The 21304-nt window shown below is 47.5% G+C and overlaps 2 protein-coding genes across 3 annotated transcripts; both read right to left on the reverse strand.

The window, feature by feature from the left end:
* Positions 1-3527: 3527 nt before the first annotated feature.
* On the reverse strand, positions 3528-15022 carry LOC136768317 (vesicle-associated membrane protein 2). The gene is made up of 5 exons (XM_066722454.1): positions 14540-15022; positions 10750-10873; positions 10180-10338; positions 9728-9779; positions 3528-8723 (listed from the first exon to the last, which is right to left on the reverse strand). Coding segments are annotated over exons 1-5 (354 nt in total). The 5' UTR covers positions 14542-15022; the 3' UTR covers positions 3528-8706.
* A 2472-nt stretch (positions 15023-17494) lies between these two features.
* Positions 17495-21172, reverse strand: aurkb (aurora kinase B). Of its 2 annotated transcripts, XM_066722455.1 has the most exons (9): positions 21067-21172; positions 20067-20120; positions 19268-19352; positions 19116-19170; positions 18786-18980; positions 18522-18660; positions 18275-18423; positions 18008-18182; positions 17495-17832 (listed from the first exon to the last, which is right to left on the reverse strand). In XM_066722455.1, the coding sequence occupies exons 1-9, from the start codon at positions 21070-21072 to the stop codon at positions 17659-17661; spliced, it is 1032 nt and encodes a 343-aa protein (XP_066578552.1). In that variant the 5' UTR covers positions 21073-21172; the 3' UTR covers positions 17495-17658. The 2 variants fall into 2 exon arrangements, with proteins under 2 accessions (XP_066578552.1, XP_066578553.1); XM_066722456.1 differs by lacking the exon at positions 20067-20120 and having other exon boundaries at positions 21067-21136.
* Between the last annotated feature and the right edge of the window lie 132 nt (positions 21173-21304).

The following is a 21304-nucleotide window of genomic DNA, read 5'->3' on the forward strand; positions in this document are numbered from 1 at the left end:
TGTGTGTCACGTTGAGCGCTGCCTGCGGGAGCCCGGAGTCCCGCACCGTACAGCGCCGAGCACAGGGGCATGCGTGCAGATACACATACATGCATATGAACATGCGTGCACACCCGCCCAGGAGAACCAATTCTCATTATTATCAAGAAGATGTATGAGTCAAGTTCGTTTGTTGAGGCTATTTTGTATAAGCATGTTGATCGTTTATTTGGTGGTATGCATGTGTGTTGAGCTCTTTGTTTTGAATTTGTATGCATGCATGTGTGTATGTATGAATGCATGCATGTGTGACTCTCTCCCTCATTATATATTTACTAAAATAAGTGTCTCTAGTTTTATAATTTGCAGCTCGTTTCTGTGCTAAATCTGCATGAAGTACTTCTTGCTTATTAGTTTTTTCCATTAACGATTCAAATAATGATAATAATAATAATAATAAATAGCATCTAGTTTAAGGGAGCAGTTTCATACATAAATACATGGGCGTGATGTGATCCAGGCTGCGGTTTGCGCTGCGCCGCTGTGCGGGGCGTTACGGTAGCGGGGGGGGGCTCTGCATGCACGATTCCACGTGAGGCGGAGGGGGGCAGCTGCGTGACGTCACCCCCCCCTCCCGGCCCACCTGCGGGAGGCACGCGGCCGGCGGAGTGGTGCGGCGCCGCGCAGGCGCAGTGGCCGGGGCGGCTCTGGGCGCTGATTGGGCGAGAGGGCCGCGAATAACAGCCCTGCGCTGGGATGCTGCAATGCCCAGAGTGGCAGCTGGCACAGTGGAGGAGGGGGGGCAGGCACGCCACAGATACACAACCGCCACGGCGCAGACGCATTCCTACACACACACCTTTACTCCGGGTTTGCGCCTGATTTGCACACGCCAAAGCCTTCTTCTGCTGCTATTTACATGTGAAAGAGATTAGGATATAAAAAGTGCTTCCCAGAGACTGAGGTTGGATTATGGCATATATGTGTATTTAAATAATAATAATAAACATGATTAGTTGTTGTAGAAATAGTATTAATACTATAGTAGTAGTTTAGCAGCAACGTAGAAGTATTAGTATTGTTATAATAGACATATATTACAACGACACTATTCATCTGATCTTTTGATACATTCATAGGCTGTGATAGACAGAGAGAGACGGGTCTGTCCACGCCTTCTCCGCCACAGCGCTGCAGTTCCGCGGTCCGGCCGCCAGAGGGAGCTTCTGGTCACGTTTTCTGATGCGCAGGCCGGGTAATTAGGCTGAATAATTAAGCATGTTTACATGTTAACAAAGAACGGTCAAATGCACTAGCTGTGTTCTGTATAAAGTAATGCTGATCCTATTCGCATTCTTGTGCTGCAGTGACTTTAAAATGCGAAATCTATTTGAAATCTATAATCCATTTATATCGCCATTGTTGTACTGCATAAAGTGGAAGGCGTGGTTGTTTTCATAATAATAATACATGTATTTATCTGTATCAGTATATATATATATATATATATATATATATATATATATATATATATATATATATAATCAATACATAAATAAATACATTTATATTACAATCATATCACCACCTTCAGTTAATTAACATAAAACCCTCATTTGTGCACCATAAAGTATTTAATCAAGGTGAGTTCAGGCTTTTTTTTAGTTTTTCATTGTGGTAATAATCCATACAGGATTGTTAGTGCATGCTCTGTCTTGTGTTTGGTGTTCTGTCACACTGATATTGCCGTCTTGTCACAAGGAATGCATATTTCAAATTAAATAAATATTCCCTGTCTATAACTGAGTGATTAAACTGTACACATGCACATTTTTTATGACTTGTGTATTTGTATATTTGTTCAAACTGGAATCAACAGAACATAGAGTGGCGGCCATTATGTATGTATGTATCTAGTCTATATATTTATTTATTTGCATATGAGGAGTTACCTATATACTCTGGCCAATACCCAGCTTTTCTAAACAATGTGGTAATGACATTGTAATAAAGCAGTGGTTCTCAACCCCAGTCCTGGAGGAACCCCTACTCTGCTGGTTTCTGTTCAAACCCAGCTCTCAATTACTTAATTGAACCATTAATGTGTAATAAAAGAGTTTGTTCTTTAATAAGTTATTTACACAATTCTATATTTAACTTAAAACCCCTACTGTTTAAAATAATTAAATGGCTCTGATTTAGGAAATAATTTGTTCAATTAAGGGTTAGAGTAGTAATTGAGAGCTTGGTTGGAACAAAAAACAGCAGGGTAGGGGGTCCCCAGGACCAGGGTTGAGAACTTCTGTAATAAAGTGAAGACAGAACAATATGACATTGTAGGCGGCACAACATATACAGATGGGTGACAAATGAAAGGAAAAACCTGAAAAAATGAGTGGAGGAACATAACAAATGCAGGTGCCTCCAGACAGGTGTACTGCATGATACAATTAAGCAATTAACATCCTATCCTGCTCTGTGGCATGTATACAAAAGCTGAGCAGGCCCAGCTGACCTCGATTTTGGATCAAGATGGCAAGAGGAAAGGATCTAAGGGACTTTAAAAGAGGGGTCATTATTGGGGCACAAATATCACGAGCTTCAGTCACACAGACGCTCAACTGGCTAGTGTTTCAATAGGAACAGTGACTAAAGTTACATCTGCATTTAGATCTATGGGAAAGACATCAGTAAACAGGGTTGGAAATTGTGGTTGAAAGCGCACATTCGATGAGCGTGATGCTTATGCATTACTGCGATATGTGAGATGTAGGAAAAAGTGGTCTGGTCAGATGAGTCATCCTTCACCATACTCACAACAAGTGGACGAGTGCATGTGTGGGACACCAAGAGAGCGGGACAGGCCTGAATGCTGGACCCTACAGTGAGGGGGTCTGGAGGCTCTGTTATGCTGTGGGGGGCATTTTCCTGGCATGGTTTGGGTCCACTTGTCCCCTTAGAGGGAAGGGTCACTGCAAATCATTACAAAGTTATTCTGAGTGATCTCCTTTATCCTATGGTGACACATTTCTCTCCTGATGGGAGTGTCTCTTCCAGGATGACAATGCCCCCATCCACAGGGCATGAGGGTCACTGAATGGTGTGATGAGTATGAAAATGATGAGAATCATATGCTATGGCCTTCACCCAATTGAACACCTGTGGGAGATTGTGGACCGACGTGTTAGACAGCGCTCTCCACCATCATCATCAAAACACCAAATGAGGGAATATCTTTAGGAAGAATGGTGTTCATCCCTCCAGTAGAGTCCAGAGACTCGGAGAATCTGTGCCAAGAGCATTGAAGCTGTTCTGGGGCTCGTGGTGCCCAACACCTTACTGAGAGGCTTTATGTTGTTTTTTCCTTTAATTTGTCACCCGTCTGTATCTGTACATATAATAATAATAATAGTAAAAATAATACTCCCAGCAGTATTCTGCGTGTCATGTGCATAACACCACCAGAGAAGACAGGAATTTGAACTCAGATTCATTTTGACCCGTTTTATTTTTATTCATTTTTTAAATAGATTTTATTTTTTGTAGTATTTTCATTTCAAACACACACACACACACATGTTCATCTTTTTTTTTTGTCATTTTTTTTTGTTACAGATACATTTTTTTTTTTTTTCTAACTCGGAACAATAAACACAGGTCAATATCATTATTCTTGTTTTAGTTTTTTTTTCTTCTTTCTTTTCCCATCGTCTTGATATTTATCGTTGATCAGACACTGAAAAGTTTCATTCTGCTTTCTTCCCAATCGTAATTCTATGACATAACTGTTGTGTTGTCTGTTTATCCTCTCTGCTAGATCATTTCCATTACGGAGAACCTCTGAAGGGTAAAATATAATAAAACAAAATCCTGTGCCCTACGTTACCCAGAATTCCCCTGCCAGGTCCCTCCTTGTAGGCCGGGGATTGTGGGTAATATAGACACAATTCTTCCCTCCACTTTCCCCTCCCTCCCACTGACCCACAAACAAAACAAAACCAAAAAACTATAACAAAGACAGTCCAGACTATAACAGTAGTGGCTCCATATTCCCAGCGGGATTATTATCAACACCTGGGAACTAATTTAACAACAACAGAAAAGTCCCATCATGCAATGCGACAAGACCTTTCATGGTAACCCTATAATCTCGCCCATTAACCCCTCACTGGCCGTCTGTTGGCTGGGGGGTCGGTTAATTGAATCTAGAACTCAAGACGCCCCACGATCGAGCCGGCCGAGGTTCTGCCAACGTTAGCCCAACAGTCCTGTCTTGACCGCAGAAAATTGGCTGGAAAAGTGGGCCAACGGAGAAAAGACGAAAAGTTGTTGTGCGAGATTATACAGTGAACACATCACAGCCTGGCTCTGGTAGACACCATTAAACTGATATATATGTATATATTTTCAGACATACATTTATATTCTGCTCAAAGCGGGGACATGTGGAGCCTCCAAACACAAGAAAACTAAAATAATAATAATAATAACAGCAACAGACTGGTTAAATGAACACCATCAAATAAATTAAATAAATAAAAAGTACAAAATAAAGTGGTTAGTGTTCCAGCAATGCCCGTTTCATAACTCGTGCCCAAGCGGCATCTTCTCGCCCCATAAAGTTCCCTCCTTTATTAAGAGGCGGAAGCGCGTGCTGGGCCGAGTTATCAGAGGGGCATCACCCCCCACCCCCGCCCCAGTTTGAGTTCAGAAATAAATACACGACGCCCACAGAAATAAACAACCGATTCAATAGATAACACCGTTTCGTTGTCATGTCTTTTTTTAGTCGAGCACACTCAGGACGACCCGCAGACGATACGAGGACCCCTCTGGGACTTCAATGCACTGAGATGACAAGGACCCCCCAAAGGTGACCCCTCCATTTGCCTGTCTGTGTTGAATTATTGGACTCCTTTACTCCCTAACTAGATCACTACTGTAGGTTTTTTTTTAATTTTGTCATCAGGCCAGGCAATCCGAATCAGCCCACCTTCCTCACCCCCCCCACCCCTTCCCTATGATGTCACACAACACATTTTTTTTGTATTTTTATGTTTTTAACAGCTACAGCGATTATGAAAATCTCATGTATGTTTTGTTTTTATTTTCTTCCGTCGTTGTATACACCACAGACACAAACTATCAAGAAATAAGATTTGTGCTATTATTCTCATTACATAGGTATCCCAGTGCGAACTGTCATCTTTTTAAAAATAAAATGTAGTGGACGATTTTAAGTTTAGTTTTCTCTTTATCCTCAGTTTGGACTCTCGCATCCTAGCATAGTCAGAAACAAAATTCTGGTTTATGTATTGATCTATTTAGCGAATCCACCATCTTAATTGTGACCTCGTTCACCCACGTGGGTCAGTCTCCGTGTCCTCAGACAGACAGATTGTTCCCTGGAACGATTATCGATGGGATAATACGCTGTTTTTTCTGATTTGTTTGTTAAAACCTCAATAATCAAGGCCGATCCTGACTCTAGGGCCGGTCGGCCTCTATTTCTCCTCGACGCTCTTTCGCGTTTTTAAGTCACAGGTTGAACTCCTGAAGAAGAGAGATCCACAGCTGGTTTTGGAAGAAAATAACGGGGGGAAAAAAAAGTAAAAACTAGAAGAAACACAAAAGAATTGCGATGCAACGGAGTCTTGGTGGCATTTGGCAGTATAGTTAAGACAATTTTTGGTCAGTGTTATAAGGGTACATAGGTAGATAGACAGAAGTGATTTTAATGTTCAATGCTATGACTTTGTGGTTTGTGCTCTCCAGAGATGGGGGGAGGGGTGGATGAAGACAAGTGGATGAAGGAGAGAGAGAGAGAGAGAGGGAGAGAGAGAGGAAGGGGATGCACTGCAAAATGAGAGAGAGAGAGAGAGAGAGAGAGAGAGAGAGAGGGAGAGGGAGAGAGGGAAGGAAATCCCCAACTTTGTCCATGAGCACATCTGTCACGGATTTAAAAAAAAACAATTGTGTGTATAGGACGAGGAAGAGAGGGGGCGGAGCCACAACCTGCTCTTCCTGCTTCCCGTCACTCCGCCCCCCCCACCCATCCGCTGCTTTTCCAGAGTCCTGCCCCCTCCGTTCTCTAGTAGCTGGGTGACATGGGAACAGCTTGCCCTTACTGCCCCGTGTAAGCGGGCTAATCCAGTCTGGGCTAAGCCTGGGAGATTGTACCTTGAGTGAGAGCAGGAATCGCTGTCAACACACACACACACACACACACACACACACACACGGCACGCACGGCACCCACGGCACACAACACGCTCAGCTACGCACTCACCGCGTCGCACCACTACACACACACACACGCTTGGCTACACACACTCATACACACTCTCAGAAGAGGTTGCGGGAGAGTTACAAGAGAGTGGGGGTGATGAGAGAAAGAGAGAGTGACGAGAGTGGGGGGGTGAGAGAGAGAGAGAGAGAGAGAGGGTGATTCTGCTGAAGCCGAGCAGGGTTTTTTTAAACCATAAACAAAGGAGGAATATTTTCTCTCCCCAGTCCAGTGGCAGTGTATCCCAGAGACAGACGGACAGACAGAGTTAGACAGAGCTCACTGGTGGCAGTACGCAAAATTAAAAACAACCAGAAAAAGAGTTCCTGAAATGAGCCGACTGTCAACAAACAACAACAATAATAATAATAATAATAATAATAATAATAATAATAATAATAAATACAAAAAGATCTGTAACCGGAGAGAGAAAAATAATGAACAGAGAGAAAAAGGCAACAGCTACAGTAACAAGAACAACAACAACAGAAAATGAGAAGTGTTTTATAGTGTGTGGTCAGGTTGTGTAGTGTATCCAACTAACTGGGAGGAGAGAGAGAGAGAGAGGGAGGGAGGGAGAGAGAGAAGCTAGGATTACTATTGCCTTTGTTGTGAACAATAAAGCTCCTAAAAACCTCCACTGCCATCTCTTCTCCTCTCCTTCCTCTCTCCTCGCCCTCCTCTTCCATCCCCTCTCTTCTCCACCTCATCCTTCTCTCATCCCTCCTAGCTCTACCTCCACACTCTCCCTCTCTCTCCCTCTCCCCTAGTACCCAGGCCACTAACCTCAGTAAGCGTCTGTGGTCGTGCTGGGTTGTGTGTTTGTGTTGCTGTTGTTGTAGATGTTGCCCTGACCCTGCAGGATCCAGCACCGCCCCCCCGCCCCAGTTTAAATCTCAATGCCACCAAAACCCGGGTCAGGACTCCAGTTATTATCTTCCAAAACATTATGACCTCATTTCAAATAAACAAAGAAGAATATCAAAAAATATACAAAAGCTGTGGATAGGAATGTATTAGTTTCACCGTTATTTTGCAAGGTTGATCATTTTTTTCATCTTCAAAGATCCGTGCGTTCAGATCCCGTCGCTGTGTGGTCGGAATTTATTCGGGTATCGATATCCTTTTTAATTTCGTTTTTATAGGAGCTACAGTTTTAGTACAGATGCAGACGCCCCCCTCACCTCCCTCCAAATAAGACAAACGCAATTGTTCCAAAACTGCGTCACAGGGGTCGTTAAGTCTATGAATCAAGTTCCTGTCTAATTAGTGTTATTTCTATATATATATATGCATGATACACACAGAGAGATAGGTACACATAGTCCTACAGAGGGGAGATCTAATTCTAATCTATTATTGTAATCTAATGACTAATTATAGTATTTATTTTGTCCTTTCCGTTGCATCCTAGATAGCCAATGGGACAATTATTTATTCATGATATAATTGTATTTGTTTTCCCAATTTTAGTTGGCGATCTAAGCCTTGGTAATTGTAGTTCTGTAGTTATATGTGTATATAATATATATATATATATATATATATATATATATATATATATATATATATATATACACATCTATATATATATAGATAGAGAGAGAGCGAATAACGTGTTTACACGTATAGGTATATAGACAGCATACGGCACTGCTATACAGGAATGTACAGGAAAACGCAAAACACGCATAGAAATTATCAGTCCCGAAAAAAGCAAACACGGCACGCACGTTGGTCCTGTCTAAAGTGGCAGTTTACAAAAAAGGAACGAGAGAGAGATAGAGAGAGAGAGAGAGAGAGAGAGAGAGAGAGACAGAGAGAGGGGTAGAGTGTTGCTAATAGTCAAAGACTAATACCTCGGTTTAAAAGAGAGAGGGAGGGAGAGAGAGAGTGTGCTGGTAAAAGTCATCCAAAAACTATTACCTTGGTTTAAGAGAGAGAGAGAGAGAGAGAGAGAGAGAGAGAGAGAGAGAGAGAGAGAGAGAGCAACGGGTTCACCAATCTTTCCAAATAGAGAAAGAGAGAGAGAGAAACAGGGACAGATACAGGAAACATTAGTTGTTTTTCCCCCCGGTAGTAGGCAGTCACCTCTGATGCAATGAATAATAATACACGTAGAAACATCATCTAAGAATAATACTCTACAAAGAACCAAAAATATATATATCATATATATAACAATAATTGCAAGTGGTCATTTTTTTTGTCTTTTGTCTTTTCTCGTATTAATAATAATCATAATTATACTCATAGGTAAGAAAGGGTAGGCATATTTACACAGTCCTGGACACAGCCAGACGGCAGGCTTCACACACTGGGCCAGGCAGGGAAGGGGGGATGGGGGGTGGGGGGGCGGAAGATTTCGGTCGGTCGGTCGGTCGGTCCTTGCGTTTCAGCGACGAGAGCAGGTTGTGCAGACGTGCCGACGGGCGGTCCGACTAGGTGCTGAAATACACTGGAGAGAGGGAGGAGGGAGGGAGGAAGCAGAGAGAGAATCGGTCAGACACTTCACTGCTGGACATCTGACATCCTGATCGAGGGACTGGGCAAGACACCGGAGTGGGAACAGTGACACAGTAGGTGTGTTAGGGACCGGAGTCGCTCGCCAAACGGTTCAGTGTGGGGTCTCTCTCGGTGAGGGGTCTCTCTTGGTGAGGGGTCTCTCCCGGTGAGGGGCTCAGTGCAGCGACACGCTCAGTGAGGGGCTCGGTGTGGGGTCTGTCTCAGTGTGGGGTCTCTCTCGGTGAGGGGCTCATTGAGGGGTCTCTCTTGGGGAGGGGATCGGTGAGGGGGTTTCTTTCAGCAAAGGACTCGGGGAGGGGGCCTCTCTCGGTGAGGGGCTCGGTGTGGGGTCTCTCTCGGTGAGGGGTCTCTCCCAGTGAGGGGCTCAGTGTGGGGTCTCTCCCAGTGTGCTGTCGCTCTCAGTGTGGGGTCTCTCTCGGTGGGTGAGGGGCTCAGTGCGGCGACACTCGCAGTCAGGGGCTCGGTGTGGGGGTCTTTCTCGTTTAGGGGCTTGACGTGGGGTCTCTCTCTGTGAGGGGCTCGGCCCACCGTTCATTTTCCACCCTAGTGCAGTGAGCTGACTAAGACAGCAGTCACCACTAAACCACAGCACAGCCAACCCCGAGAGCAAGGGCTGCTGGGAGAACATTGTCATGATGGGGAGTCTGTGGCATAACTCAGCACCAGTGAGAATTGCAGCACGAGCGCCATTTCGTCAGCTATAATCTCTGAATCACCACAAAGCAAAGGATTATGGGTACTACCCTGCTGTAGCAGTGACTCAGCGCTCTGTGTAGTAGTTCATTTGTTTAAATCATTATGCTTTCTGAGCTGCTGGGATACTTAACGCACCGCACCCAGTGTGTGTGTGTGTGTGTGTGTGTGTGTGTGTGTGTGTTAAACAACACAGTGGGTGTGTCGAACCATGGAGTCTCGTGATAGTTATTGATCACTTACCGATCACAATAATCAGAATGATCGCGCATATCACTCCCAGGATGATCATCATCTGCGGGAGAGAGAGAGAGGGTGATGAGAAGAGAGACAGGGAGAGGGGGTAGAGAAAGAGAGCGGAGAGGGCGAGAGAAGGGGGAGAGAGACAAAGACAGAGGGAGAGAAAGAGAGATTAATGGAAAAGAAAGGGACAGAAAGAAAAAGAAAAGGCTGGTGTGTTGGCCGCTGGGTTATGGCTGGGGGTTTGATTGATTGGAGGGTGAGTTGGTTATGGTTGGTTATTAGGTGAGTTATGGCTGGGGCCTGACAGGGTTATGGTTGGGGGTTGGATGGGTTACAGTTGGTTAGTTGGGTGGGTTATGGCTTAGGGTTGAGTGGGTTATGGTTGGTTGGTGGGTGGGTTACAGTTGGGGATTGGCTGAGTTATGTTTGGGGGTTGGTTGGGAGCTACTCACCTTCAGGTTCTTCCACCAGTACTTGCGCTTGAGCTTGGCAGCGCTGGTCTCAAACTGGGAGGCTCCGGCCTGCAGGGCGTCGGCCCGGTCGTCCAACTCAGAGAGCTTCTGATCACGCTCCAGGACCTTGTCCACGTTCACCCGCATGATGTCCACCACCTGAGAGAGAGGCGGTCAAGGCGTCTCAGTGGGTGGGTCAGCATGTACATGTGTGTCAGAGTACTGGTCAGTGTGTCACAGTATCACAGTGGGAGTGTCATTGTATCGGTCAGTGTGTCACAGTGGGAGTCAGTGCATCAGTAAGTGTATCACAGTGTCAGTGTATCAATTTTGTGTCAGTTTGTCCGTGTGTCAAAGTGTCACAGTTTTAGTGAGTGTGTCAGTATATTGGTCAGTGTGTCACAGTGGGAGTTGAGTCGGTGTGTCAGTGTATGGGTCAGTGCGTCACAGTGGGAGTCAGTGCATCAATTAGGGTGTCACAGTGTCATAGTGTCGGTTTTGTGTCAGTTTGTCCGTGTGTCAGCGTGTGTGAGCGGGCGTGTCCGTGTGGGGCTGGGCGAGTCTCCTCACCTCGTCCACTTGTGCCTGGGTCTGCTGCAGGCGCCGGTTGCTGGTGAGGTTGGGGGGCTGCTGGGGGGCAGGGGGGCCTCCCTCTCCCCCTGGGGCTCCTGCTGCGGGGGCGGCTGGTGCAGACCTGCCAATCACAACACAACACTCACAGCACGACCACCTACCAATCACGGCCCAGGGCGGGCCCAGTGACACGGCCACTGTCAAAGAACATCGACGCCAATGACAAATAGTGTAAATACAGGCCCAATCAGAGGGGGGGACAACGGGGACGCCCCAGTGTTGAGACAACGTTAAATTATCCCACCAATAATGTATTCTCGGCTCAAAAGCGTTGGGGGGTGGAGATCGGAAGGGATAACACAAACTGAACATATGAACACAGCCCCAAGGGGAAGGACACCATTTTCTCAACTCCCTACACACGCTTTCAAAAGATCCTGAAAAGAAAAAGTTCTAGAGAGAAAAAGAGCGAAAAAGACAGACAGTGACAGAGAGAAATGAGGTAGAGAGAGTGACTTAACCAACTTTATTCTACAAATGAAAAATCACTTAAATATGTGTAAATGCTACCTCCCCACACCCATCCACTCCACCTCTCTAGAAATACACCCCAATCAAAAACAAAGATATAAACACAAAATACCACAAAACGCTTATTTTAGTTTAAAAAAGGCAGCCAAAATGTATTTTAAATAAATGAATATGATACAAACAAACAAAAGGCATCCATTCTACCGTGGTTAATGTTGCAACTTGGAGCAACAAGGCTTGTTGTCTGTATACAACCGCAACACATTAACAATATACAATAGTGCGCAATGCAAACGCAGAGTGCAGAGGGTCCACTGTCCCCGTAATGAGTCAATATATCGATTGATTTGCGTATTGAACGTATTGACAAGTAGATCCGGTCCACTGGCAAATCTGCACATAAACAGCGGCAGTGACGCGCTCCGGCCGGCAGGTGGCGCCACAACGGCGAGAGAATGACCTCTAACGCGTGAATGAAATTGAGCTGTTTGAATGTATAGACATCGATGTATATATTGATATGCATGTCATCCTCCGAGCCTGCAAAAACAACCCCCCCCACACACACACACACACACACACACACTGGCGTGCATGGGTCTATGAATGCATGCACAGGTGTGTGAAGGCAGATGGGTGTCATTCGCTGCTGAAGAGGACGGCCTGCTCTCGCCGGGGCCGACGATTCCCGCTGACTCGTGTTGGCCTATTTTTAGACCCTCAATCCGGAGTTTAGGACGAGAGGGTGGGGAGGTGGGGAGGTGGGGTGGGGGAGGATCTCGATCAATCGATGGATCAATCAAAACCACCGACAGTAGTGGAAACAGGAATTATCGGATTAATAATAAGATATACATGGTTCTCTTTCATGGCCCCTTTTCTGGCCATTTCAAGATGCCGAGCAAATGCAGAAAGATCAGTGCCAATGTGCAGAGATGCACTGATATATAAACACACAGACACACTGTGCACCCCACCATGCCCACAGGACACACGGTGCAATCTGCAAAACAGCAACTGTGTGCTTGTCTCATTGTACTACACTGTGCAAATACACGGTAGGCTAATCCTGGTGTGCAGTGGGAGAGAGAGAGAGAGAGAGAGAGAGAGAGAGAGAGAGATGGACACCCACACGTCCGACCCCCCAGCCTGCCGGGCGGGTGTGTCGGTCACTATGCCGAGCAGCTGCCGTCTGTCTCTATAACCTTGTTGTGTCAACAGAGCGCTTTTGAATTGGGAGACGCTGGGAAACCGGGAGAGCCGCACTAAACAGCACTGACCCCCCCAGGCACGCCATATCTCCCCAGGGATGCAGCGGATAAGAGAGAGAGACAGGGTTGTAGTCACGCACACTATTATTTTGACTGTTATCAAGGTTGTAAACACGGTGTTAGCGTGTAGTTGTGTTTCAGATATGTCATTAATGTGTGTATTGACCCCCCCGGCGGCCGTGTCTGACTCTGAGGCCAAGCCATCGGAAACGGAAAGGGTTAAGATTACTCTGGCCCGACCCCCTCACCCCGCCCCGCTCCGTTAAACCGGAGAGAGAGAGAGAGAGAGAGAGAGAGAGAGAGAGAGAGAGAGGATGGAGAAAAGGAAAGCGGGGGGGTGGGGGTTAAATCCAGAGCCGTGAATCATCATCATAGATCAAACCAAATAAAAAATAAATCGCCTCAGAAATTGGTAGTATGTTATTATTATTATTATTATTATTATTATTATTATTATTATTATTACTAATGATGACAATACTATTTGATTATTTAAACTCCGTGTTGACAGTGTGAATAAGAGAAGGCATTTCACACAAACAGGGTTATTTACAGCCCCCCCCCTCACCGGTCCCACAGATTCCCGGATATTTCCTTCATGAGCCGTCGTCCCCCTATATAATAATAATAATAATAATAATAATAATAATAATAATAATAATAATAATAATTAATGAATGGTAGTTAATGCTAGTGACATCGCAGGCTATTTAAATAAATATAATCGACACTACAGTCTGTGTGAGTGTGTCATTCACGCACAGACAGACAGACGGACGGACACGGTGACATGGCCCGGGCCCCACAGGCTCCACTCGGGGGTTGTTTTCCGCCACTCATTTCTCACCCCCCCCTCCAGCATGTCAAAGCGTTGGGGCACATGTGACGCGCGTCTGAGTGGGGATTAATAGCCGGCTGGGCATTAATAAGGACGGACGGACGGACACGCACCCACGGGCAGATGCCCCTTTGCCCCGGGAGCATCCTACCCGCTCCATCACGACTCATGGGTGGCTGATGGACTCACCCCACCCTCCTCCTCCTCCTCCTCCTCCTCCTCCTCCTCCTCCTGTCCTCTGCTGTTGTTCCTGACCCACACGGAACACGCATAGGTCTGCATGTACCCGGTGCCAGTGTGCCCACCTGGCCGTGTTACACCCCGCTGGTGTTGACAGATTTCACACGCACATCTGAGATGCACACGGCTGTGCCCACGCACGGGAGAGGGCCATTTTCACTGCCACTGTAGATAGGTATATATATATATCGGTATATAGGGTATATAAAATACAACGTCAGTGTTTGCGATGCGTGTCAGCGACGATAAAAGCACGACCGAGTGGATCAAATAAATCAATTAAATAAATAAATCCCATTCCAGCCAGTACAAGCCAGCGAGAAACGGGAGGCACGCATTTGACACAGCCGCGATTTAAAACACAGATCAACCCCAGAAAAACACGCACAAATTGACAGAAAAACACGGGGGCTAATTAGAGACGGGCGGGGGGACATTTGTATGTTGTGCGTGATCGTGCGTGTCGTTATTGTAGCGAAAAGACTTTTATTATTATGTCACCACAAGATTCATTGGGAGATTTACAGTGTTATTCGCATTATAACTGTGTGTTGGTGTTGGCAGTGGGGGGTTTAAATTAGTATTGAATTATGAACAGTACAAATAGACCGTCTTCTGAAGCCCGAACTGCTCCCCGAGTGTGAAGGGGCTGCAAACGGGGTGTCGGTGTCTCCGTGGGGGGGTCCCTCGCTTAATACCTGTAGTGGGGCTGCATGTGAAATCGGATCTTTCCCTTTATTGATCATTTTATGTGGTTTTATTTTTGTCCGTCCCCACCTTCGCCCTTTAAAAGGCACAACAGCCAGCTCACCTGTCTACAGGGGGAGGGGGGGGGGCGACAGCAACTGCACAACACACACACACACATGAAGACACATAAAAACACACAACCACAATCCGTACTCACATTTCTATCCTTCGAGTCTGTCAAGTGGGGGGTGTCTAAATCCTATGTGGACCCGCGCGTTGCAGCTCCTCTTCTATCGCCTGTTTGTTTATTTGTGTGTTGATTGATTAATTGATGACCGAACCCTTTTTATTATTATTATTGTTATTATGATGTTGATGATGCACCCCTATATATATATATATATTATATATAAATATATATATATGTCTTCCCCTCCTTCACAGCTCCCGCTGGTTTGTCCGTCTTTTCCGACGCTTCCCAGACCACCTTTTCTCTCCCCTCTGCTCGTCGAAATGCGCTTTTTCTGCCGTCGATGTTTCTGGCTGTTATTCCCCCGGTTTTCTCCACCGATGTGCGTGTTTTTCTGTGTGTCAGGACGCGTCGCCCGGCTGCAAACCCGTCTCCACTATGGCTGCTCTGGCTGCGCCTTGTGTTTCTGTCACTGATGCTTTCTCCTGAGCAGGGGGGTAAAGGAGGAGGGTGGTGTGTGTGTTGGGGGGGGAGCTGTGGACGAGAACAAAGTGGCTCGTCTGACGTCATCTGTCATCCGGGAGGTTTCTGGGCGGTGAGAGACAGAGAGAAAGAGTAGAAGGAAGGATGGCGGCGCTATAGATACACTGTATCAGATTGGAGACACACCGTCATACATATAAATATATATATTTGTGTTTGTTTGTTTTGAGGGAGTTTATTTAAGGTAACCAGGCACGCAGTCCAGTGGAAGCAGAAGCCCGTGTGTGTGTGTATGTGTTTCCCCCCCACCCACGGAGAGAGAGAGAGAGAGAGAGAGAGAACGGCAGACAGACCCGTTACCGACTGAGATGCAACAAGATGGCGGGGGAGGGGGGACCACTGCGCCGTCCCCCACTCAGAAAGACAGACTTTTACCTGGCCTTTTAATTCAGGAATGTATTCCGTGTTTATTTATTTAGAGCTAACTGGTTCTTCTCGCCCACCACAGTGACCCCCCAATTTACAGACTAACTCCTATTGTTTTGTTGTTCTGATTATTAAAATACATTGTGGCTTTTTTTTTTGGGGGGGGGTTGCACGAAGGAAATCAAATGCAAGGCTTTACATCTCGATTATCCTTCTCTCTTCTCCTGTCACACATACATAATTGAAGAGCAGAACAGAGCGGTGACGTACTTTGATCAAACGGGGGTTTCCGCTTCATGCATGTAGAGCTCGGCATGGGGGGCGCATGTGTGCACGGGCTGTACATGGCAATTAATCGTGAGCGACGCTCACGTGGTGCCCCCTCCCCCCCGTCACGGAGACGCAATCCCGGTGCCGAAACGTCACCCGGCGGCGGCGCGGCTCCGACCCACGACCCACGCAGGTTTTACCATTTACATCAGAAAAGAACGCGTGACTCGACTTGAAAGCGTTTTGAGATACTTTGTCTGCAGGTGGCAGTACTTTATGCATTATTATTATTATTATGCATGGTCTATTACTGGATATGCATTACTCTGATGTCGGAGATACTTTGTAATCGGCTTATTAATAGAACCATTGAGGTTAGGAGAAGTGTGTCTGTGTTAGTAATAGTGTGTTAGTAGCTGTATAATAGAAGATGTGTTTAACGTTCACAAGAGTATGCAAGTTCCAATAAGTATTATTATTGATCATACAATGGAAATGGCCCCAAGACCAAGAATAATTCAGCTGTTATATCATAAACCCTCTACAATACGCAATCTGCCCATCAGGGATAAGACACCGTGCGTTTTAAAGAGTCATACGGGGACAACAAATGTCCTACGGGACCGGAGACACTTCTGTCCCCCACACGACTGTCCGATTGAACGAAGCAGTCTGAACATACGTGAATTGCGCTTTGTATTGCGTTGATATTTTGCTGGAGAAGGGCGTCTGCCAAGAAATAAATAAATAATAAGTGTCCTGCAGAATGACGCATGTGTGGGAGGAGTTACTGTTGGATAATTAACAATAATACAGATCTTACAAGAGGATCCTGCAGGAACAGGCGTCACAGCTGAAGACTTAAAGGAGTAGAGAGTAACTGAAATACAGGCCGTGTCAAAGCGGGATTTCATTTATTGGGAACACTGTGCGGCGTCTCCCCCGTCCGGACACTAGGGGCGCTGTCGGGCTGCGAACGGGAATTTATTAACGCGTGGATTAATGTGCCGAAGGGGACGCTTTTATTTCTGCAGCCGGATGTTATTAAGCACCCGGATTACATGCGCTCATTTGGCCAATGCAAGACCCACCCCCGCCAGGACAGCGCGCCCCTCCTGGGCCGCAGCTGCTCCAGCATGAGCGAGAAGAGCCACAAGCGTTTCTTGTGCATGTAACCCCGTGAAAACACATTTTAAAGCAGAAACACAGCAATATGGGGGGTGTTTCACAGCTGGGCAGCGCCTGTTCATTCAGAGAATATGGTCCTGCTTTGAATTACGTTTTCTAATTAACAATGTCGGAAAAAACTAAACGGATACGACGCGTTCAGTCTTAATCAAAGTCGACGGGGGCAAAGGTGCAGCAGCAGGCAGCCCGTATCTCGACACAGCGGCTGTTTAGTTTTTAAACAAGATATAAACCGTAGTTGACTAGATTTAAAATCACACTTTGGTGGCGGGGGAACGTGTATATAAATATCTTTCTCGCGAAGTGTCAGGTGACTAAACCCGATGTTAATGAGGCTCTTGAAGAGTGCGTGGGCTCGTCTGCGCAGGCGCGGCCTAATCTGCTTATAGCGCCGTGGCGGCTTTATTTATAGTCGGAGAGATGGATGGAGAGAGAGAGAGGAAAGATACCCTTTACCAGCTCAGATATGGACGACACTGGGCTGCAGAAGGGAGTGCAGACAGACCCAAAAATAACCGATGGGTCAACAGTCCTTCGTGCCCCTGGGCTGAAAAGTAAAACGCCAACCTTGCGATCGGAGTAGGGAAATTCCCCCAACACACACTCACATCCTAGTGGAAGCATAAAAAAAACTTTATTACACCATTTAATAAAATAACCTTCCCTAAATATTTAACAAACTTTAAAATACAGAATTTCCTTCAGCAGGAAAACAAATATATGAAAGAGACAGAGAGAGAGAGAGAGAGAGAGACACAGACAGGAGGGACAGGCGGCCGTCACACTTTCTTGGGCGTGTAGACGGGCGGCAGCACACGCCGGGAGTTGGCCTTGACCCAGGGGTGGTCCTGGACGCTGCGCAGGGGCAGCCGCATGGCGGGGTTGTGCCGGAGCAGCTTGGAGATGAGGTCACGCGCCCCGTCCGACACCACCTTGGGGAACTGCAGGTCCACCTGGACGAGGAGACGGCGGAACAGGCGCGTGAGACACAGGTCCTTCTCTTGGCTTGTTGGCGGTTGATTTTAATCAACCGCCAACTAGCCAAGAGAAGCATCTGTGGTGCCTCCAGAGGCTAAAAACGGGAGGATGGGGACACTAAGACAAACCGAGGACAGAGGGACGGCGTACCTTGGTGATCCTCTTGTAGGTGTCTGAGTGGCTGGACGTCTCGAAGGGGGGGTTCCCTACCAGGCACTCGTAGCACAGCACCCCGATGCACCACAGGTCCACCTTCTCATCGTGCGTGCGCCCCTCGATCATCTCCGGGGGCAGGTAGTCCAGCGTGCCGCACATGGTCCGCCGCCTGGTGGGGGGGGGAGGGTTTATTTATTTAAGTTGGGGCACAAAAGCCGGAGACTTGCCATCTGAGGGGGGACGGGGACGACACGGACGGACCTGAGGGAGGGCGCGTGGACGGACCAGCCGAAGTCGGCGATCTTCAGCTCGCCCCGGAAGCCCAGCAGCAGGTTCTCGGGCTTGATGTCGCGGTGGATGACCTTGCGCTCGTGGCAGTACAGCAGCGCGTCCGCCAGCTCCTCCATGTACTGAGGGCAGAGGAGAACAGAGCTTTAGAGCACGGGCGGAGACAGGTTGACACAAAAACTAAATAAAGAGCCTGGTCGAATTGCCCCCTGCCCCTCACCGTGGCGGTGCGCTGGTCGTCGAAGCGGCCGCAGCGCTGCAACTGCTTGTACATCTCTCCCTGGGGGGCGTACTCCAGCACCAGATAGACACGCGTGCGGTCGTGGAAGTACTGGTAGAAGCGCAGGATGTTGGGGTGCCTGGGAGGGGGAATGGAGGGAGCATTAGGGTCCGCCGACGGGCGAGGAAGACTCGTATCACTGACAGCGCCCTCCGCTACAACACAGCCACGCATCCCGTCTGGCCCGTGGCCCCCCCGACGCACCTGAGGTGGGACTGGATCTCGATCTCCCGGCGCAGCTGGTGCTCCACGCCCTCCTTCTCGATCTGCGACTTGAACAGCACCTTCAGCGCCACGATGAACTTGAGCTTGCGCTCGCGGGCCAGGTACACGTTGCCGAACTTGCCCTTGCCTAGCGGCCGGCCGATGTCGAAGTCGTTGATGCAGAAGCGCTTCCGGCTGCGGGGAAGGGGAGGGGGAGAGATGGAGAGAGTCAAAAAAAAGGGTTAAAGACTGCGTTTGGGTCATCAGTTAATGAAAAACCACGGCTGGAGACTAATTCGTTACCCACTGGCTAATGGTGGATCTGCTCACCTGGGTGGAGGGCAAGCGCTGCGATAGCTGGCCACCGCTGCCACTCTGCTCGGGCCTGAGAGAGAGAAAGACGGTGAGCACTGCACAAAGGAGAAGTTAAAGAAGACCACTCCATACCTCTCCTCTATTCCCAAAGAGACGGACGAACCTACCCGTCACTGTGTGGCAGTCACCGTTCTCCACAGCCGGGTTCCTCGGCACGCGCTGTGGCCCCATCGTCCCCAGGGGCGTGGTGAACTGGGCAGGACAGAGAGATGGTTGGATTAAACACTTTATACCCCCAGGATCACAACCCTTTCACTCCACCAGACGTCACGCATGGTTGCACCTTGAGATCTGACTGCATGTCTTAAAGCGTACCGATTGTAAAGCACAGGTTAGGGTTAGTTCCCCCCCCTCTGTACAGATTGCCATAGTTTATCTGGGCTCTTACATCCGTTCAGGCCTACGGTACGTGCCTTTCACCCCCATATCCCTCAGTTTTTCAAAACATGCTTCTGTGAAATTGGGCATCATTTAAGACATGCAAACTAAAGAAAAAAGCTACATGAAAGGGCTTCCTCTGGGAAATTAAATTGAAATCAGGGCACAAATTAAAAATGGCTCGGGGCCCAACAGCACTGCGGCCCGGTCCCTGTGGGTGACCCACAATGCCTAAATCTAGAACAGCAGAGATGGACTATCCACCCACAGGCTGGCTGATCTGCAGCTCCTTCAGTGACTGTTACGCAATCATTTGATAATCCACCACCTCTAACTGGCAGCAGGGAAACCGAGGCGTCGATAAATGGGCAATAGTGTAAAACCATCACTTCTACACCTTATACCCCCCACCACAGACTGGGACTCTGCACGCTGGGATGCACCGGGTTGTATCGTGCAACGATTGCAACGCCGCACTTTGGGATGCGTCGCCTGCCAGGACAGCAATAATAAAAGGCATCGGCCTACCTGTGGTCTAACTGGTTTAGGATCCAGATTCTCTTTATCGTTTGTCTGTGCGGTCTGGAAACAATTAAAAACAGGAATACATTCAAGTTAAAAAGGTACCCTTTTTAGGCATTGCCAACAGGAGTCCCGTGACAAAAAACCCATGTGTGCCTCACATTTGCCAATCCTTACCTCTGAGATGTCACTTCTTTCGTTGGAATGTGTTTTGTGCAATTCCACTAAAAGACACATTAATCTTTACTAACCCAAACGCGTCATTTGAGCTCTATTCTGCAATGCACTCATATCAGGACCAGTTCAACTGCAGAACAGAAACCGAAGTAAACAACTGTAGAAGTACATTTGGACATGTTTTTTATGTAGCCTATTAGCAGCTAGTTAGTGTGCAAAGCAGGGATTTCGGCACTTTTAGTTCAGGAGTGTGAACATCTGCTGAAGACAACAGGGGCAGCTCAAAAGGGGCCGGATTTATTTCTGCAAGGCGTTTTTCCTGTGTGCAGGGGTCTGAAGCTCCTGGGATTATGTTAGACGGCTGTGGTAGTTTCTCCCAGCCTGCATGGATAAACATCACTAACACAGCGAGCAAAGTGCAGTTTCCTCTCACACAACCATCAGCCCAGAGACACACTCGACTCCGTGAAGCGACGGTGGCTCGTTTGGCTCAAAAGGCGAGAGACGGCAGCCATTGGACCCAATTTCAGCCCGGAACCGGACACTCGTTTTCTGGCGATAACAAACTAATAAGTAATACTAATTATAATAAAAAGATAATATTGATGTCCGGACCAGTTCACCTCCACTTCCATCTCAGTTATAGTTCAATAAACGAACTGAAATCATAGACACAAACACACGGTTCTGCTCTGATGTCAGTTAAAAAATAAAAACCTCCTAATTAACATTAAACGGTAACCGCGGGGCGCTCGGTGTGACATCGGGTGTAAAGGACGGTGTTTATCCGCGGTTGTGTGTTTATTTATGGGCGTAAAGGCGACCTTACCTGCATGATTCAACCGCTTTAAACCCCCGTCCGCTGCCTCTGCCTCTCCGCTGCCCAGCCGCCAATTTCTTTAAATCCGCTCTCGCCGCTGATTGGTCCGCTCGCCCCGCCGCGCCGCGCTATTGGTCCGCCATCCTGGTTCAAACGGAAAACGCTTCAGGGCGCTCGCTCATTGGTTCGCTGCCACGTCAATCTTGTTCTACACGGACTCGCCCGGCACAGACCTTGTCCCCGCCTT

Source organism: Amia ocellicauda, chromosome 14, assembly GCF_036373705.1.
Source record: "Amia ocellicauda isolate fAmiCal2 chromosome 14, fAmiCal2.hap1, whole genome shotgun sequence".
Lineage (NCBI taxonomy): Eukaryota > Metazoa > Chordata > Actinopteri > Amiiformes > Amiidae > Amia > Amia ocellicauda.